Source organism: Anolis sagrei, chromosome 8 (assembly GCF_037176765.1).
Source record: "Anolis sagrei isolate rAnoSag1 chromosome 8, rAnoSag1.mat, whole genome shotgun sequence".
NCBI classification, from domain to species: Eukaryota; Metazoa; Chordata; class Lepidosauria; order Squamata; family Dactyloidae; genus Anolis; species Anolis sagrei.
The window spans coordinates 44,161,657-44,180,423 of NC_090028.1; the positions used below are offsets into that span (position 1 = coordinate 44,161,657).

An 18,767-nucleotide genomic window follows, 5' to 3' on the forward strand; every position below is an offset into this window, starting at 1 on the left:
AAGAATCTGCAAGTTCTATGTTTAGCATACTTGAGATAAAGTGGCCTCGTGGGCTCTCCAGTTGCCTTCGTGTCCACCACCAAGACATGGACGTGGAAGGCCATCGTACTCAGAGAACGAGGGGTCACCCAAGTAAATAAGTAAAGTATCCTTAGAGGAGGGGTGATCACCTACTGATGGGGAGATATTGGAAAAATAGGTATGTATTTATGCATATACTAGCTTGGGGACCCGGCGCTGCCCGGGTTATTAGAGAAAGTGGGTAATGGCGGTTCTCTATGCCAAGTTTGGTCTTTATTGGTCATTGGATGATGGTTGCATTGTTTACAGGAAGTGAGTGAAGGTACTTGAAGTCCCATCATCCATGGTCAACCCTCCTCCAAACAGCAGCAAGATATAGAGTGGGTCATGGGGGCTCTGTGTGCCAAGTTTGGTCTTTATCAGTCATTAGATGAGGGTGGCAGTGGTGGCAGTAAGTGAGTGAAGGTACTGCAAGTCCCATCATCCAAAGTCCATCCTCCTTCAAACTGCAGCAGGATGCAGAGTGGGTCATGGGGGCTCTGTGTACTTTAGAAGGACTGAAATGTATAGAAAAATCAGGTTCTCTTTCACTTCACTTTATGTCTTAATTAGTCGCTCTCCACCCAGGTGCTCCGAGCGACTTACAATCTAAAATAGCATTTACACAATCTAAAAACATTCAACATAGAAACATTCAAGAGTGACTATTTGGCAAATGAGATCTGATGACTTAAATGCACAACCAAACAGCCAAGTCTTGAGCGCCATTACAAAAGGTCTCAACTCCGACTTTGCTCTAATGTGTGGAGGCCATGAGTTCCACAGAATTGGAGCAGAGGTCGAAAAAGCTCTACTAGACCTTGTAGCTTCCAGGTGTCCCTCCCTCCCTCGGGCCCGGGATGTAGAGGAGGTTTTCCTGGGTGGATCAAGGTGACCGCGGTCCCTAAGATATCAAGGTCCTTGGCCATTTTGAGCTCTCAATGTCAGGATCAGGATCTTGTAAGAGATCCGATGTTCTATTGGGAGTCAATGCAGTTGTTGCAGAATCGGTGCCATATGGGATCTTAGAGATGATCCCGCTAGCAGCCTGGCTGCCGCATTTTGGACCATCCGAATCTTCTGGGTCGTTGACTTCGGAAGGCCGGCATATAAGGCGTTGCAATAGTCCAACCTTGTGGTGACTGTTGCGTGGATGACCGTTGCCAATGCTTCTACCGAAAGGTCGGATGCCAATTTCCTTGCCTGGCGAAGATGGAAAAAGGCCTGCTTCCTTATGGCAGTGATCTGGGCCTCCCTCGTCAGCGATGGATCTAGACACTATGCTCCTATTGTCGCAGGCCAAAATCCCATTGGCTTTTTTTGCCGCCGCATCACATTCCTGGCTCATGTTCCCCTTCTTCCTCCCCACGAGGACTCCCAGATCCTTTCCACACGTCCTGCTCTCGAGCCAGGCCTCATCGTCCCCCATTCTGTCTCTTTGCATTTCGTTTTTCCTGACAACACATCCCACTTCCACAATCAAGTTAATAATGCGCTAGAGTTCCCAGGTTCACCCTGGTTTCCAAAGCTCTTTACTCACCAACTGAGTCCTGTTGATTATCCACATTTCTTTCAGACAGACGCATCTTTTTCGATACAGGTCTGTGTTGAGCTGAATGGAAGTTCTCTTCAGGAGCAGAGTCAGGCGAACTGGCTTCTACGTTACTAGGAAAGATGGAAAGACACGTCTTCAACACCAAGCGAGAGCAGAACGCACTTTTCAAACGGGCATGCTAACGTCCCCTCTGTTGTCTCTGTAGAAATAGAGACCTGTCTTCACAATGTTTGGGAAAGTGCCAACTGAAACCACATGCTTCGCCAGTGGTGGCCCTCTTGCTCCCTCCAAAGCCCAGTCTGACTTGGCCACGGTGGTCCACACTTTGGTTACTTCCCGTTTAGACTACTGCAACGCTCTCTACGTGGGGCTGCCTCTGAAGACTGCCCAGAAGCTGCAGTTAACGCTCGGCAGCCAGACTACTAACGGGTGCTGGGTACAGGGAGCACACCACTCCGCTGTTACACCAGCTCCACTGGCTGCCAATTAGCTTCCGAGCACAATTCAAACCTATAAAGCCCTAAACGACTCCGGCCCTGTTTACCTCTCCGAATGTATTCTCCCCTATGAACCATTAAGATCGTCTGGAGAGGCCCTGCTCTCGGTCCCACCGGCCTCTCAGGTGGGGACGAGGAACAGGGCCTTCTCGGTGGTGGCCCCTCGACTCTGGAACTCTCTCCCACTGGTGATCAGAACCGCCCCGTCTATCCTGACATTCAGAAAATGGGTGAAATCCTGGCTATGGGGTTTGGCTTTCGACGAGTGAATCAATATTTCTGTGATTGGATAGATGACGATGAATGATGGACAACGAATTCACTATGACGACTGACCATTGTTATTATGTGATTGCATTTTGCTGTTATAACGTTTTAATTGAATATGTTATATGATGTTTTTAATGATTGTTTTGTGATTTTATTGTTGGAAACCGGCCCGAGTCCCCCGATAGAGGGGAGAAGAAGACCGGGATACAAAATTGCTCAATAAATAAATAAATTATGACCCCTAATGACCTGCTGACTCCCCATCAAAGAAGTCTGGCACACGAAGGCCTGCCACGGAAGTCTCTCAAAGCTCCAAGTAATAATAATAATAATAATAATAATAATAATAATAATAACAATAATAATAATAAACCTTTATTTGTGCCCCGCTGCCATCTCCCGAAGGACTCGGTGCAGCTTACAAGAGGCCGAGCCCACATACAACAATAAAACAACAACAATAATAATACAGCAAAATAAATCAAAACAAAGCAATAACATTAACAACACACAATGACGCAATCAAAAACTATGGCAGGGCCAAATGTAATAATTAAAATTAAAAAGTGCTGGGCTTGATCAGGAGAAAAGGGAAGATGTCTGGAGAGGGATGGGTTTGCAGATATCCTGGATCTCTGATAAAGTGCGTTGGGGACAAAATGCTGGGAGTTTCCTTATTCTGGGAAGGCACACTGGAACAGCCACGTTTTCAAGCTCCTCCTAAAAATTTCCAGCGATGGGGCTTGCCTGATATCCTTAGGGAGAGAGTTCCAGAGTCGAGGGGCCACCACCGAGAAAGCCCTGGTATACAATGGTATACACTTGCCATTCAGTTACTGCTGCAATAACCTCCTTCCTTTCTTTGTTTCTCACTAAAATTTCTATTTTTCAAAATGACTTGTAAGTTGTCTTCATCCCGCTTTTGGAATAACAGAATAATTTTTAGATCCTTCCGCATTTTGCGCAACACCGAGAAGCAGCTTTACAATACGGTACCAAGTCTCTTTTATCATTAATTTTAGGAGGATTTGCCCAAGTAAATAGCTTTAGGATTACCATCTTGATCATATTTTATTTAAACAGAAGAAAACTACTTACCTGTAGGGTTGATGCCTCAAAGATAATTGCAAGGCAGAGTTCACAGGCTGGGAGCACCTGGGTTTTGCTGGAGCCAGAGGAGAACGGACCGGCTCTGCCAAAAGAACACAATTATTTATTTATTTTATTTGCTTTACTTCTATACCGCTGTTCTCAGCCCGGAGGCGACTCATGGCGGTTCACAAGACAGGACACAGTAAAATTCAACACCAATATAAAACAGTTAATAACCTAATCTAATACGCAATTAATACACAATTACTATAATAACCATTCTCTAAGGTCTCATCCCTAAAACATGATCCAGATTTGTCATCCATTGTTCCATTCCAGTGTTCATTAACCAATCATTGCACTAATTATTCGAACGCCTGCACAAACAGCCAGGTCTTCACTTTTTTGCGGAATACCATTAGAGATGGTGCTAGCCTAATGTCTGTGGGAAGGGCCTTCCACAGCCAGAGAGCCATTTTTACTGTTGATATCCAAACAAATTAAAATTTAAGCATGGAACTGAGCTAAATGGCTATCCCTACTTGCTCTTCTAAAGCAAACTAATACTTACCCATATGTACCCGAGTATAAGCTGACCCAAATATAAGCTGAGGTACCTAATTTTACCACAAAATGCCCCCTCGGAAAATGTATTGACCCGAGTCTAAGCCGAGGGTGGGAAATGCAGCTGATACTGGTACATTTCAAAATAAATATATATACCAATAAAATTATATCAATTGAGGCATCAGGGGGTGAAATGTTTTTGAATATTTGCTACATTTCAACAAAAAACAGTAAACTAGCTCTGCAAGTGGAAAAGGAGGATCAACAGAAACAACATGGGATCAACCATAACTTAATAATAATAATAATAATAATAATAATAATATTAATAATAATAGAATTTTGTTTGTATTGCGCGCTATCTCCCCATGGGAAATCAGGCCGGCTTCCAACACAGTAACAGGCAAGCAGTCAATGCCTATATAAACAATGCAGGGCTAGATATAGATCTATAATTATAGATACTAGTTTCACATATGAAAAATTTGCAAATCCTCTCTCTAGATGTACATTTCCCTCCCGCAATATTTGCAAGCCCTATTTATATCTATGTAGACATCTCTCTATATATGTGTTGGTGCACAATATTTGCAAGCCCCATAGATTTATATTCATATCTAGACATGTGTGTGTGTGTGTGTGTGTGTGTGTGTGTGTGTATATATATATATATATATATATATATATATATATATTTCTGTGTGCATTTCCCCCTGTAATATTTGCAAGCTCCATGTATCTATATTCGTAAACGGATAGCAGCTACACCTCAGCTATCTTCTGTCTTACATTCAACCAAGAGGGCCAAATGTTTGCTATTCATTTTCTAGATGCATGACTCATTTGAGAATAGCGGGGTGATCTTCTTTATACACTGCAAACACATTCCTCCTCCTCTTCCTTCACGGAAGCGCCACACCTTTCCATTTCCCACCAACACTCTTTCTCCTACTTACGGGTCTGCAGCACTTTCTTGAATAGGAACCGAGGTGTTGCGACTTTCGAATCGGTGGAAGTGGAGGGTCTTTGGTTACTGGAGAAGGGTAGGTCCTTGAGAAAGAAGAAGGCACAAATACTGAAAGCAGGTAAGAGCGGCACACACCTAGGGTGTTACTCACAGAATTCTTAAGAGCATAGATCCACTCCAAACAATAAGGCAAGGAGAAGGAGGATGATCAAAGGGTGAGAGCATGAGAGCTGGGCCCGGAAGCTCCGAGCATGAGATGCCGCAAAGGCAGCTGTGAATAAGGGAAGAGGGGCGGAGTGGGAATGGGGAGAGCCAAGGAAGGATAGAAAGGAGGGAACGTGGTGGTAGGATGATCACTGGGACCGGAAGCTTCTAGATCTAGGGAAGTCAATAGAAAACAGAAACATTGGCACAAACGGTTAACCAGTTCCGCTCTCTCCTTCGTGCAAGGGAAGCTGCCTGGGGCCAAGGCTGCAATAAGGAAGGGCCCAAGGGGAAGGGGGATACTGAAGGGAGGGAAGAGGTCTTTCATGGTGAAACCCTCACCCTGAACCGCACTGGGATTGTGGCGCAGCTGTCTGAGTGTCAGCTGCATTAAGACCACTCTGACCAAAAGGCCATGAGTTCGAAGCCAGCCAGGGTTGGAGTGGGTTTCCAACCAATTGTGTGTAGCCTGTTGTCGACCTTTGCAACCTGAAAGACAGTTGCATCTGCCAAGTAGGAAAATTAGGTACCACCTTAAAGTGTGGGGAGGCTACATTAACTGATTTATGAGGCCATAAAGAAGCACTCCAGCAGGGAAGCATGCGGGGAATGCGGAAGTGCTTCATCAGCGTCGCAGATGGACGAGGAAAGCGACAGCTCCCCTGGCGGCCAGAAAAAAGTTACATAGCCTCTGTGTATGTCTGTATATGTTTGTATGTCAAAATTGGCATGGAATGTTTGCCATATATGTGTACACTGTAATCCGCCCTGAGTCCCCTGTGGAGTGAGGAGAAGGGCGGAATAGAAAAGCTGTCAATAAATAAATAAATAAGAGCAGACCAAGCAGCGATCAACTTCCTTGGAAAATAAAGCAAGGAACGTGTCTTGCCTACAAAACAAGCAATGCACTATAATACAATATGGGACTGTTCAGTTATCCGGGTGGAAGCCACAAGAGGGCACTAGAGGGAGAAGGATAGTCCATTGTCAGAGGGTGGAAGGAGTACAGCCATTTCTCCCGGTCTTCCTGTTATTCCTCCCACCCATGTCCCAATCGTGGAAACAACCCTCCTTTATGATATGGGATCGGGGAGAGGAAATAACCAGCAAAAATGGGGGAAATTGTTTCCCTCTTTCAACCCCCCCCCCTTAAAATGGACTATCCTTTTCTCTCTAGCTCCCCCTTGTGGTCTCCAACCAGATAACAGAACAGTACCAAAAAGATTATTGATTTGTGCAATATGGTGTTTTGTAAGGACTTCGTGTTCCTTGCATGATTCGTGAAGGAAACTGGTTGTGGATTGCTATAAGGAGACTGTGCCGAATAGAAAAGCTTACTAAACCATTTTCCCCATTTTTGCTGGTTATTTCCTCTCTACCCGGATAACTGAACAGCCTCGGCCTCCTCCCTCTCCCGGCCAGAGAAGACACAGGGAGTGGGCCTGTCCAAGGACTACGAGGAAGGAAGGCCTGGGCCGGGAGAAGAAAGCAGAGGGAAGAAAGGGAAGGGGAACGGGGCCCAAGGGAGTGACCGGGGGAGTGGTGGAAGAAGGCCGAGCCCGCGGGAGAGATGGGGAGGTGGGCAGCGGGCCCCTCACCCCCAGGGCGGCCTACTCCAGGACTACGAGGAAGGAAGGAAGGCAGGCAGGCCTGGGCCGGGAGAAGGAAGCCAGGGGGAGGCAGGCAGGGGGGGAGGGCTGAGGCACTTGCCTTCTTCTCTGGCCGGGAGAAGACGGAGGCCGAGGGGGAGGAGGAGAGGGAAGGGCGTCCCTTCAGGCGCAGAGACCTCCGCACAGACCCCGGCTGCTGCCTCTTCCGCCCGCTCATCCTGCCTTTCTTCTTCCCGGACTTCCTCTCTCTCTCTCTCTCTCTCTTTCTCCTTCTTCTCCTCCCGCCTCCGTTTCAAAACAAGCCCAGCGCCTCTCGCGATACTTCCCCCCTCGCGCTCGGTGTTCGCGCGCCTCGCGAGCGTTGCTGGGAAAGCCCCGCCCACCCCGCCCGCCAATCCGGTGACGTAGTGAACCATAACAACAATAACACTCCAGAGAGAGAGAGAGAGAGAGAGAGAGACCCTCCCGGAAGGCCAGACAGAGGGGCGTTCTGGCGCCGGGAGCCCTGCGGAGAGGGACTACCTCCAGGGGACCCTTCAGGAGAATGGTGATCCTGATCTGGGCTTTCCCTATGGCGGCCTGGCCCTCTTCCAGAAGCACCCCCTCCCCCTCCTTTCCAACACATAATTTATTGGTCGTGCCAGGAGCAGACCAAACAGTTGTATTGCATTTTTAAACAAACAAACAAACAAGCAAAACACAAAGTTTGCAAGCTTAGTAGTTGATTAAATGTCCTTTAAGCAGTATCTGGCCCCTTGGAGTGCCTCTGGTGTGGCTGCAAGAAGGTTCTCCATGGTGCATGTGGCAGGGCTCAGGTTGCATTGCAGCAGGTGGTCAGTGGTTTGCTCCTCTCCGCACTCACATTGCGAGGATTCCACCCTGTAGCCCCATTTCTTAAGATTGGCTCTGCATCTCGTGGTGCCTGAGCGCAGTCTGTTCAGCGCCTTCCAAGTCGCCCAGTCTTCTGAGTGCCCAGGGGGGAGTCTCTCATCTGGTATCACCCATGGATTGAGGTGCTGGGTTTGAGCCTGCCACTTTTGGACTCTCGCTTGCTGAGGTGTCACAGCAAGTGTCTCTGTAGATCTTAGAAAACTATTTCTAGATTTAAGTTGTTGACATGCTGGCTGATACCCAAACAGGGGATGAGCTGCAGATGTCGCTGCCTTGGTCCTTTCACTATTGGCTGCTACTTCCCGGCAGATGTACTTCCCTTGTTTGGGTATCAGCCAGCACGTCAACGACTTAACTCAAGAAATAGTTTTCTAAGATTTACACTCGCTGGAACACCTCAGCAAGCGAGAGTCCAAAAGTGGCAGGCTCAAACCCAGCACCTCAATCCGTGGGTGATATCCAATGAGAGACTCCCCCCTGGGCACACAGAAGACTGGGCAACTTGGGAGGCGCTGAACAGACTGCGCTTCGGCACCACGAGATGCAGAGCCAACCTCAAGAAATGGGGCCACAAAGTGGAATCCTCAACATGCGAGTGTGGAGAAGAGCCAACCACTGACCACCTGCTGCAATGCACCCTGAGCCACATGATGCACAAGGGAGGACCTTCTTGCAGCAACACCACAGGCCCTCCAAGGGGACAGATACCAGTCAAAGGACATTTAGCATCATTTATTTATTTACTAGATTTATATACAGAAAGGTGACTCATGCCAAGTGTTTGTGTTTTTAAATACATTACAACTGTACCCTCCGTTTGCTTCTGTCATGATAAATAAATAAATACCTATTTTGTATACCTATATTCCTGGGGTCACATAAAATTTCTCAGATTGAAAGGTATTGTGAGTGGAAAACATTGAAGCTCTGGCACAGGCCAGGTTTCTAAAAGGGGTCAGCTGCATGTGAGCAGACGCAAACAGAAACACACACACACACAGCACATCAAAGACCCAGTCTTCTTTTTTTGCTCCAACCAAGGGGTCATCTGCATACCCATGTTGTGGGAGTTTGAAGTCCAAAACACCTGGAGGGAGGGCCCAAGTCTGATCTAGAAGGTCTTAGTATTTATATTGTTATCAATATTATGGTTAGGTTCTTGTGGGTTTTTCCGGGCTATAGAGCCATGTTCTAGAGGCATTTCTCCTGACGTTTCTCCTGCATCTATGGCAAGCATCCTCAGTGGTTGTGAGGTCTGTTGGAATTAGGACAGTGGGTTTATATATCCGTGGAATGGCTGGGGTGGGGCAAGGAGCTCTTCCCTGCTGCAGTTAGGTGTGAATGTTTCAGCTGATCACCTCATTAGCATTTGAAGGCCTTTCTGTTCTCAAATAATATGCTCTTCCTTTCTGTTCTCAAATAATATGCTGTGGGAAAATCTTTTGTTGAGAGGTGTTAAGATGTGCCTGGTTGTTTCCTCTCTGCTGTTTTGCTGTTGTAATTTTAGAGTTTTTTAATACTGGTAGCCAGATTTTGTTCATTTTCATGGTCTCTACCTTTCTGTTGACATTGTCCACATGCTTGTGGATTTCAGTGGCTTCTCTGTGTAGTCTGACGTGGTGGTTGTTGGTGTGGTCCAGCATTTCTGTGTTCTCAAATAATATGCTGTGTCCAGGTTGGTTCCTCAGGTGCTCTGCTATGGCTGACTTCTCTGGTTGAAGGAGTCTGCAGTGCCTTTCATGTTCCTGGATTCTTGTTTGGGTAAAGCTGCGTGTGGTGGTCCCTCTGTAGACTTCTTGTCCACAGCTGCATGGGATACAGTGGGAGACTCCTGCAGAGGGGAGAGGATCCCTCTTGTCCTTTGCTGAATGAAGCATTGGTTGGATTTTCTTGGTGGGTTTGTAGATTGTTTGTATGTTGTGTTTCCTCACCAGCCATGAAAGCCTTCGACAATATTATTGCTGATTGTATTATTATTATTATTATTATTATTATTATTATTATGTGAAACACAGCAAGATGAGTTCTGAGCAGGCATGATCACTCTGCTGGTTGTTGTATTGGATCACACGTTGGATGGAGCCCTTGGTGGCGCAGTGGGTTCAACCCCTGTGTGGGCACGACTAAAGACCGACAGGTCGCAAGTTCGAATCCGGGGAGAGGCGGATGAGCTCCCTCTATCAGCTCCAGCTCCTCACGCAATGGGGACATGAGAGAAGCCTCCCACAAGGATGATACAAACATCAATTCATCCGGGCAATGTCCCCTGGGCAACGTCCTTGCAGACTGCCAATTCTCTCACACCAGAAGCGACTTGCAGTTTCTCAGGTCGCTCCTGACACGACAAAAAACCACGTCGAATATTGCCCCGCCTGACATCCGCCGGGAAGGAGCAGCCAAGAGTGGAAGGACCAAGGCAGAGGCACCTCCAGCTCATCCCGTTTGTGTGTTTGTCTGCCTGTTTGTTTTATTCTGTTAGAAATGTGACACAACTGCCTGGTTGCTCCAGGCACGATCAGTCAATCCGCAGCGGTTCTCGGCCTGTGCCAGGGGCAGCCGCCGGGGAAACGGCAAGTGGCGCCTGGTGTGCGAGAGTGGGCCGCCTCCTGGACCCCCTTAGCGTCCTCGAGGGAGAGAGAAGGCAGGGAGGAGGGCTGTCTGGCGAGCCGGCCTTTTACACTGGTCCCGGCTTTCCTTCCGGGCGCTTTCCCGTTGCCCGCTCTTTGGCCTCCGACTCCCAGAAGTCGCGAGAGCGGGCGAACTGGGCGGGAGTGTGTGAGTGACAGGCCGCGACGCCCACTCCTTTTGGGCCTCCAACTTCCAGAAGCGTCGCCCATCGCTCCCAGTGGCCGGGAATGCCGGGAGATGTAGTCCACAACACGCAGAGGGAGGGAGGGAGGCGGTGGCGCCTGGGATTGGCCGGCCCGGGTGCCACGTCAGAGGCGCGCGCCGCTGCCTGCGCCGCTCCTTCCCGCGGTGCCTTGTGGGGCGGGTAGTTCCGTTTCCTGCCTCGGCGGCGGAGGGGCGTCGGTGGCGGTGGTCGTGGCGGTGGTGGTTCGTGAGGATGCCGGGGTTCACGTGCTGCGTGCCGGGCTGCTACAACAACTCTCACCGGGACAAGGCGCTGCACTTCTACACGTTCCCGAAGGACGCGGAGCTGCGTCGCCTGTGGCTGAAGAACGTGTCCCGGGCGGGCGTCTCGGGCTGCTTCTCCACCTTCCAGCCCACCACCGGGCACCGCGTCTGCTCCGAGCACTTCCCCGGAGGGAGGAAGTCCTACCTGGTCCGCGTGCCCACCATCTTCCCGCTCCGGGGCGTCAACGAGAGGAAGGCCGGGCGGGGCGGAGGGGGCGGCGGGGGCGGGAGGCGGCCTGGTCCGCGCGGGCACGCCCCCCTCCACCCCTCCTCCGCCGCCGCACAAGCCGCCGCCCAGGCCGCCGTGCTGCTCACCCTCCAGGAGGCCGGCACCGGAGGGGGGGCGGCGACGGGCAGCGGCGGGGAGGCGGCGTTGAGGGCCGGGATGGGGGCCGAGGACGTCAAGCCCATGGACCTCACCGTCCAGCTCGAGCTCGGAGGCACCGCCGCCGCTGCCGCCGCTGCCGCCGCTGCCGCACTAGTGTCGCCCATGAGCCTGGCCAGCTTCCTGGCCCAGAACGGGGGCGCCCTGGCCGGAGGAGGAAGCCCCGGTGGAGAGGGCGGCCCGCCCGACCACTCGTACTCGCTGTCCTCGGGCACCACCTCGGAGGAGCTGCTCCGGAAGCTGAACGAGCAGCGGGACATCATCGCCCTCCTGGAGGTCAAGATGAAGGAGATGAAGGGCAGCATCCGACGCCTGCGCCTGGCCGAGGCTCAGCTGCGCGAGGAGGTCCGCGAGAAGGACCGCCTCCTCCACGCCGCCACACTCGGGGGAAGCGGCGGCAGCAGCAGCGCACACCGCAAGCGCCACGGGCTCTGAGGCACCAGGACCATCCTTGGTGGCACCCCCACAACACCTGCGTGGAAAGACAATCCTGGTGGCAAGACCCCGCCAGGCAACGCCACACTCCTTTTGCATCATTGACACTGCGCGGGTGTGGGTGATGCTCTTGCCACCAATGGCCACCATGCCACCGCTTTGCTGACAGGATGCCACGTTCCGCTCTCATTTCAAGAGGCCCCAGCTCAAGGACTGACTCCCCATCCCCATGTATCCCCGTGGTATAACCCGCCTTGGGTGAGGAAGGCCGGGTAAACAATGAAGTAAACAATAACGAACAATGGCCCACCACCTCTGCCCTGGAAGATGTTTTGGGCCGTCGTTCGTTGGCTTGGACTATGAGGAGCCATTGAAGCTCTGGATGCTCCATCTCCTCCTGACACAATCAACATTTTCCTTCTGTCGTTCATTGGATTGTACTCCTTGTATTATGGTGAGCAATTGAAGCTCTGGATGCTGCTCCATCTCTCGCATCACTCAGGAAACACCTCCTGAGATGGTCAACATTTCCCTGTGTTGTTCATTGGCTTGTACTCTTTGTACTATGAGGAGTGATTGAAGCTCTGGGTGCCGCTCCATCTCTTGCATCAGTTGGGAAACACCTCCTGAGATGGTCCACATTTTCCTTCTGTCATTCGTTGGATTGTACTCCTTGTATTACGGTGAGCGATTGAAGCTCTGGATGCCGTTCCATCTCTCGCATCAGTCGGGAAACACCTCCTGAGATGGTCAGCGTCCCCCTTCCCTCTGTGTCCACCAGCACAGACCCAAAAACTCACCGCTCACATTCATGCCTATGAGACTTGCCCACTAAGACGCCTTAGTACGACAGTCTGGGCTATAGTTTGTTTACTTGTACTCCTTGTATCAGGATGAGGAATTGAAACTCTGATGCCGCTCCATCTCTCGCATCAGCCAGGAAATGCTTCCCGACATGGTCAATATTTTCCTTCCCTCTGTGTCCACCAACACTCACATTTATGCCTACAAGACCTACCCACTAAGACTTCGTAGAAGGACAGCCTGGGCTATCATTTGTTGGCTTGTACCCTTTGTATTGTTCTTAGTCCGAGGATGCTGTTGCGATGGATCTCCTTCTTAGCACCATTAAGGAACTGTCTCCTGATCCCCTCAGCTCCACGCTGTGACAGACAGTGGGAACGCCAGTGGGAAGGTCAAGGTGTCCCTTTCCTCAGACTGGGCCAGACCCAGAAACCCACCGCTCACATGTATGCCTACGAGGCCTGACCGCTCAGTCTTCCTTGAAGGACAGCCTGGGTTATCATTTGTTGGCTTGTGCTCCTTGTATTCTTATAAGTCAGACCTCCTTGTCAGCATCATTAAGGAAGGGTCTCCTGACCCCCTCAGAACGCCCGCGGGAAGCCACGGGGCAACTTTCCCCTCTCATTTCAGGAAGCCCGGGCTGCTGTCTCCACTAAGGCTCGTTGTCCCAGGCTCACCAACTCACTTTGCACAGCCACGCCGATGAGACTTGCCCACCAAGGCTTCACAAACATATTTCTAGGACAGGCCTGGACCAACTTGGGCCCTCTGGGTGTTTTGGACTCCAACTCCCACCATTCCTAACAGCCTCAGGCCCTTTCCTTTTCCCCCTCAGCCGCTTAAGCGGCTGAGGGGGAAAAGGAAGGGGCCTGAGGCTGTTAGGAATGGTGGGAGTTGGAGTCCAAAACACTCAGGGGGTCCCAACTGACCCTTGCTGGATGGTTCCACTCCAGTCACGGTGCCATACACTGACTACGAAGCCAATTTTGAGGAAAGGTTACACATTCGATAAGCACACTCTTGAGTAGTTCAAACTGCAGTTCTCATTACACCAGGAAAATATCATTTTTTTCTTTCTCCTTCCATAATATGAATATAAATGGAATTGTGAGTTTTCTTCTGCCTCTCCCAAACCTCTCCGAAGGTTACCAATGGGGATTACTCCAAATATGATGTCGTTTCTGAACAAAGAGGGTAACAGACACGTACGGCCTGCATTGCAGTTGTTATTGTTATTGTTTTGCCTTTCTTTCTGCTGTAAACGGAGAGAGGAGTTCTTGCGTCTGTGCCATAGTTGGATGGTCCTGAGCCCTTCTGCAGTCGCGTCTTGTGTCACTTTTGCTAATGTTGTATTTACCTTGATTGAAACCAGACCTGGGCAAACTCCCTCCCTCCAGGTGTTTTGGACTTCAAATCCCACAATCCCTAACAGCCTCCGGCCCTTTCCTTTCGCCCCTCAGCCGCTTAAGCAGGAAGGGGCCTGAGGCTGTAAGGAATGGTGGGAGTTGAAATCCAAAACACCCGGAGGGCCAAAGTTTGCCCATGCCTGGTTTAAACTAACAGTACATTTCCTTTTAACTTAATTTGCAGTGCAGTCTGGCTAACATGAGTGGAATTAGATTAATTTCCAATCCCTGTGTCTGTATGTTCGTGCAACCGGCCATCCCGGATGATCAGCCCACTTTAATGGCACAGGTGCGGACTGACAGTTGAGTTAGCAAGAGCTTCAGATTGAAACCAATCCATGCTCGGAATGGATGGAAATGAAAGAAGAGCCCGTCTTAGTCAGATTCACTTTGATAAAAAAAAAAAAAGGATAGCACTCTTCAGACTGTTACCACATACATGTACAACTACATAGATTCTTCTGTGTGATACTTTAGAGCAGTGTTTCTCAAACTGTGCTCCTTTGGGTGTTTTTGCGCTTCAGCTCCCAGAAATTCCCAGCTGTTAGGAATTGTGGGAGCTGAAGTCCAAAACATTTGGAGGAGCACAGTTTGAGAAACTATGTTTAGAGCAGTGATTCTCAACCTGTGGGTCCCCAAATGTTTTGGCCTTCATCTCCCAGAAATCAACTGGTAATCTGGCTGGGATTCCTGGGAGTTGTAGGCCAAAACACCTGGAGAGGGACCCACAGGTTGAGAACCATGGGTCTAGATCTATATAGTGACCTCAGGAGGCCCTCAACGACCATCTAGAATAGTGGTTCTCAACCTGTGGGTCCCCAAATGTGTTGGCCTTCATCTCCCAGAAATCAACTGATAATCTGGCTGGGATTTCTGGGAGTTGTAGGCCAAAACACCTGGAGAGGGACCCACAGGTTGAGAACCATGGATCTAGATCTATATAGTGACCTCAGGGGGCCCTCAACGACCATCTAGAATAGTGGTTCTCAACCTGTGGGGTCCCCAAATGTGTTGGCCCTCAACTCCCAGAAATCCTAACAACTGGTAAAATCACTGGGATTTCTGGGAGTTGTAGTCCAAAACACCTGGAGAGGGACCCACAGGTTGAGAACCACTCGCTTAGAGCATTTGACAAGAGCCCATTCACATAAAAGCCTGCTTACCTACCGCTTTCATTTCTGCCCAACTTCTAAAAGAAGGCCAGGCTCTCTTCCACAAAGAAGAAGGGAAAATGGAAACAATTTCTCCGCTCCTTCTGATTAAACTAAAAACCCGACTTGTATAAAGGACAATTGGCTCATCTGGTTTGATGGACTTCCTGCATTTCAAGGGTATCTCCAGCTGGATCTATTGTGACTCGCTGGAATTGGCTCGTGTCCGGGTGACGTTCTTTCCAGTTCATTCTGATTTTGGTTAAAGTGTTGTTGTTTTTCCATGCAATATCTTTAAAAACCCACAAGCATGTATTGCTTGTCTCTGTTGTACAATGAAGAAGAGATGACTTTGTGCAAATTAAAATGCAAGGAAAAAGCACCGTGTGGAATCCTCCGCAGGTCTTACGTGGCCCGTGTTCTTCTTTACCATGTACAGATGAGAAGACCCGTCGGCCTCTTTCCGTAGCCCGGAGCTCGTGTCATTAGCCATGCCGTTCGTTGGGAAACGTAGCAGCAGAATGTAAATCCTAATTGTGTTGGATTTTGTGGATGCCCTGCAGTAGGTATTGGGGAACCGATCTGTTCCCTGAACAAGATAGTAGACTGTATCCAGTTATTTGAGTAGAATTTGCAAGCGTCTTGTCCATTGTATACTTTTATTTTGGAATTAATCTCTAACTTCTTTCCTGCTTGCTGTCTTGTGCTTCTTAGATAGGGAAGGGAGGGGTAGGCGCCCTGGCTTCAGCGCGTGCCCTGAGGTCGCCTTTGGTCACACGGTTTTCGGTTCGCTCCGTGTGCGCCGGTTGAAACCTCGGAGAGCACGCCGGCTTTCTGACATTGTAAATAAGACTGCATTCTACTTGGATGAAAATGTTTCAAAGATGTGTGTCGTGACACTTGTGGTACTTTTCTACCATCATTATGCACTAAAATGTGTTCAGTTGGTTCAATTGCAGGACTGGTTGTTTGCTGGACTGTTCCATTCTTGCTGGTTATCCTGAGGTGCTAACAAACAATGCTTCATTTGAATAAAGTCTATTTTGTTTTGTTATGCAACAGTATGGCGTTTCTCCATGATGAATAACAAATCTTTGGATAGCATTTTTTCCTCCTTGACAATCTATTTCAGCATTTCTCAACCTGAGGGTCAGGACCCCTGGGGGGGGGGGCGTGAGAGGGGGTGTCGAAGAGGTCGCCAAGGACCATCAGAAAACATAGTATTTTCTCTTGGTCATGGGGGTTCTGTGGAGGAAGTTTGGCCCAATTCTATCGTTGGTGGGGTTCAGAGTGCTCTTTGATTGTAGCCTAACTATAAATCCCAGCAAATGTCAAAGTCTGTATTCCCCAAACTCCACCAGCGTTCATATTTGGGGATATTGAGTATTCGGGCTAAGTTTGGTCCAGAGCCATCATTGTTTGAGTCCACAGTGCTCTCTGGATGTAGGTGAACTACAACTCCCAAAGTCAAGGTCAAGGTCAATGCCCACCAAACCCTCCCATTATTTTCTGTTCGTCTTGGGAGTTCTCTGTGCCAAGTTTGGCCCAATTCTATCATTGGTGGAGTTCAGAATGCTCTGAGATTGTAGGTGAACTATAAATCCCAGCAAATACAACACCCCAATGTCAAAGTTTGTATTCCCCAAACTCCACCAGCGTTCATATTTGGGGATATTGAGTATTCGTGTCAATTTTTGTCCAGATCCACCATTGTTTTGAGTCCACAATGTTCTCTGGATGTAGATGAACTACAACTCCAAAACTCAAGTTCAATGCCCACCAAAACCTTTCAGTATTTTCTGTTGGTCATGGGTGTTTTTGTCCAATGTTTCAAATGTTTAAAAGCAATGCTTTTGGGTTTGGAAAGATTCGCTGTTTACAAGAAACGCTGCCCGACTGTATTTATTCAGTCTTCGAGGAGGCTCTTTCCGTGTCCCGCTACTGCCTGCGCTCCTTCGATTTTTATCAGTTTTATACTAATTCATGCAATGCTTTTGATACGAAATAAAAATGGGTGTTCTGTGTGCCAAGTTTGGTTCAATTTCATTGTTGGTGGAGTTCAGAACACTCTCTGATTATAGGTGAACTATAAATCCCAACAGCCACAACTTCCAAATGACAAAATCACCCCCCCCCCTCCCCAAGTATTCAAATTTGGTTGTATTGGGTGTTTGTGCCAAGTTTGGTCCAGTGAATGGCAATTCATCCTGCATATCAGATATTTACATTATGATTCATAACAGGAGCAAAACGAGTTATGAAGTAGTAATGGAAGTAATGTTATGGTTGAGGTCATCACAACATGAGGAACTGTATGAAGGGGTCTCCAGCAAAGGATCGCTGCCATGTTGTGGCGCTGGAGCTTGAGCACCTCAATGATGCCACGAGCGAAACCGTGAAGGGCCAGGGCCGTTGTGGCAGAGAGGTCACACCAAGCGCAATCCCTGGGGAAGGCAATGGCAAACAAACCCAGGATTCTTGCCAAGACTAAATGGATCAGTACAACCAGAGAGATGTCGGTATGCCATCAGAAGATGGGACTCCCAGGTTGGAAGATGGTCAAAATGCTGCTGGGGAGGAGCAGAGGATAAGTTCCACTAGCCCCAGATGTGATGACGCAGCTAGCTCAATGCCGAAAGGAAGGCTAGCGGCTGATGGTGCTGGAGGTGAAGTGACCGGTTTGACTCTGAAGGAGCTGGGGGAGGTGACGGCCGACAGGGCGCTCTGGTGTGGGATGGTCCGTGAGGTCACCAAGAGTCGGAAGCGACTAAACGAATGACCAACAAATGCAGGGGTCGCGACATTAGGAAGGTTGAGAAGAGCTGTTCAACGGTAGAACTCTCTGCCTCGGAGTCCAGTCAAAGCTCCTCCTATTGTTACGGGGTTGCGGCATGAGGAAGGTGGAGAGGCGCGGGCCCAGGTGGAATCTCTTGTCTCTGGCTCCCTTGCGGCCGAGTCTTCAGAGCTGTAGAAAGCCAGCTTGCCTCCTCCTCCTCCTCCTCAACGTGACTTCCTGAAGCAGGCCTGAGGGGGAAAAGGAAAGGCTTTCCTGAGGCTGTGAGGAATGCTGGGAGTCGGAGTCCAAAACACCTGGAGAGAGGGAGGGAGGGCCCAAGTTGGCCCAGGCCTGGTGTAGAGGAAGCTTCCTTACACTCCGCACAGGCAACAGAGCCTAACGTTGGTTATGGGCCCAGGACTCAGCTTAAGCGGATGAGGGGGGAAAGGAAGGGGCCTGGGGCTGTTGGGAGTCAGAGTCCAAAACATCTGGATTGAGGGCCCAAGTTGGCCCAGGCCTGGTGTAGAGGAAGCTTCCTTGTATTCCGCACAGGCAACAGAGCCCAACACTGGTTATGGGCCCAGCACTTGGCTTAAGCGGCTGAGAGGGGAAAGGAAGGGGCCTGATGGGGCTGAGAGGCATGCTGGGAGTTGGAGTCCAAAACACCTGGAGGGAGGGAGGGAGGGCCCAAGTTTGCTCATGCCTGTTTACCCTCCATTAAGTGGCTGAAGGGGAAAAGGGAGGGGCCTAGTGGGGCTGAGAGGAATGCTGGGAGTTGGAGTCCAAAACATCTGGATTGAGGGCCAAAGTTGGCCCAGGCCTGGTGTAGAGGAAGCTTCCTTGTATTCTGCACAGGCAACAGAGCCTAAGGTTGGTTATGGGCCCAGCACTCGGCTTAAGCGGCTGAGGGAGAAAAGGAAGGGGCCCGAGGCTGTGAGGAATGGTGGGAGTTGGAGTCCACA

At 49.7% G+C, this 18,767-nt stretch overlaps 2 protein-coding genes across 3 annotated transcripts in view; one reads left to right on the forward strand and one right to left on the reverse strand.

The window, feature by feature from the left end:
• CENPT (centromere protein T) overlaps positions 1-7,174 on the reverse strand; it is a 17,764-nt gene extending 10,590 nt beyond the window's left edge. Inside the window, exons 1-4 of one of the 2 annotated variants that reach the window (XM_067471152.1) lie at positions 6,923-7,174; positions 4,998-5,091; positions 3,481-3,574; positions 1,601-1,725 (exon numbers count right to left, since the gene is read on the reverse strand). In XM_067471152.1, the coding sequence (XP_067327253.1) occupies positions 1,601-1,725; positions 3,481-3,574; positions 4,998-5,091; positions 6,923-7,039 (430 nt within the window). In that variant the 5' untranslated portion in view covers positions 7,040-7,174. The remainder of the gene's footprint in view (positions 1-1,600; positions 1,726-3,480; positions 3,575-4,997; positions 5,092-6,922) is intronic. The other variant, XM_067471151.1, reaches the window with a different exon arrangement.
• Positions 7,175-10,588: 3,414 nt separating this feature from the next.
• THAP11 (THAP domain containing 11) lies at positions 10,589-16,090 on the forward strand. Its single transcript, XM_067471153.1, has one exon. The coding sequence runs from the start codon at positions 10,778-10,780 to the stop codon at positions 11,666-11,668; it is 891 nt and encodes a 296-aa protein (XP_067327254.1). The 5' UTR covers positions 10,589-10,777; the 3' UTR covers positions 11,669-16,090.
• The last annotated feature ends 2,677 nt before the right edge of the window (positions 16,091-18,767 follow it).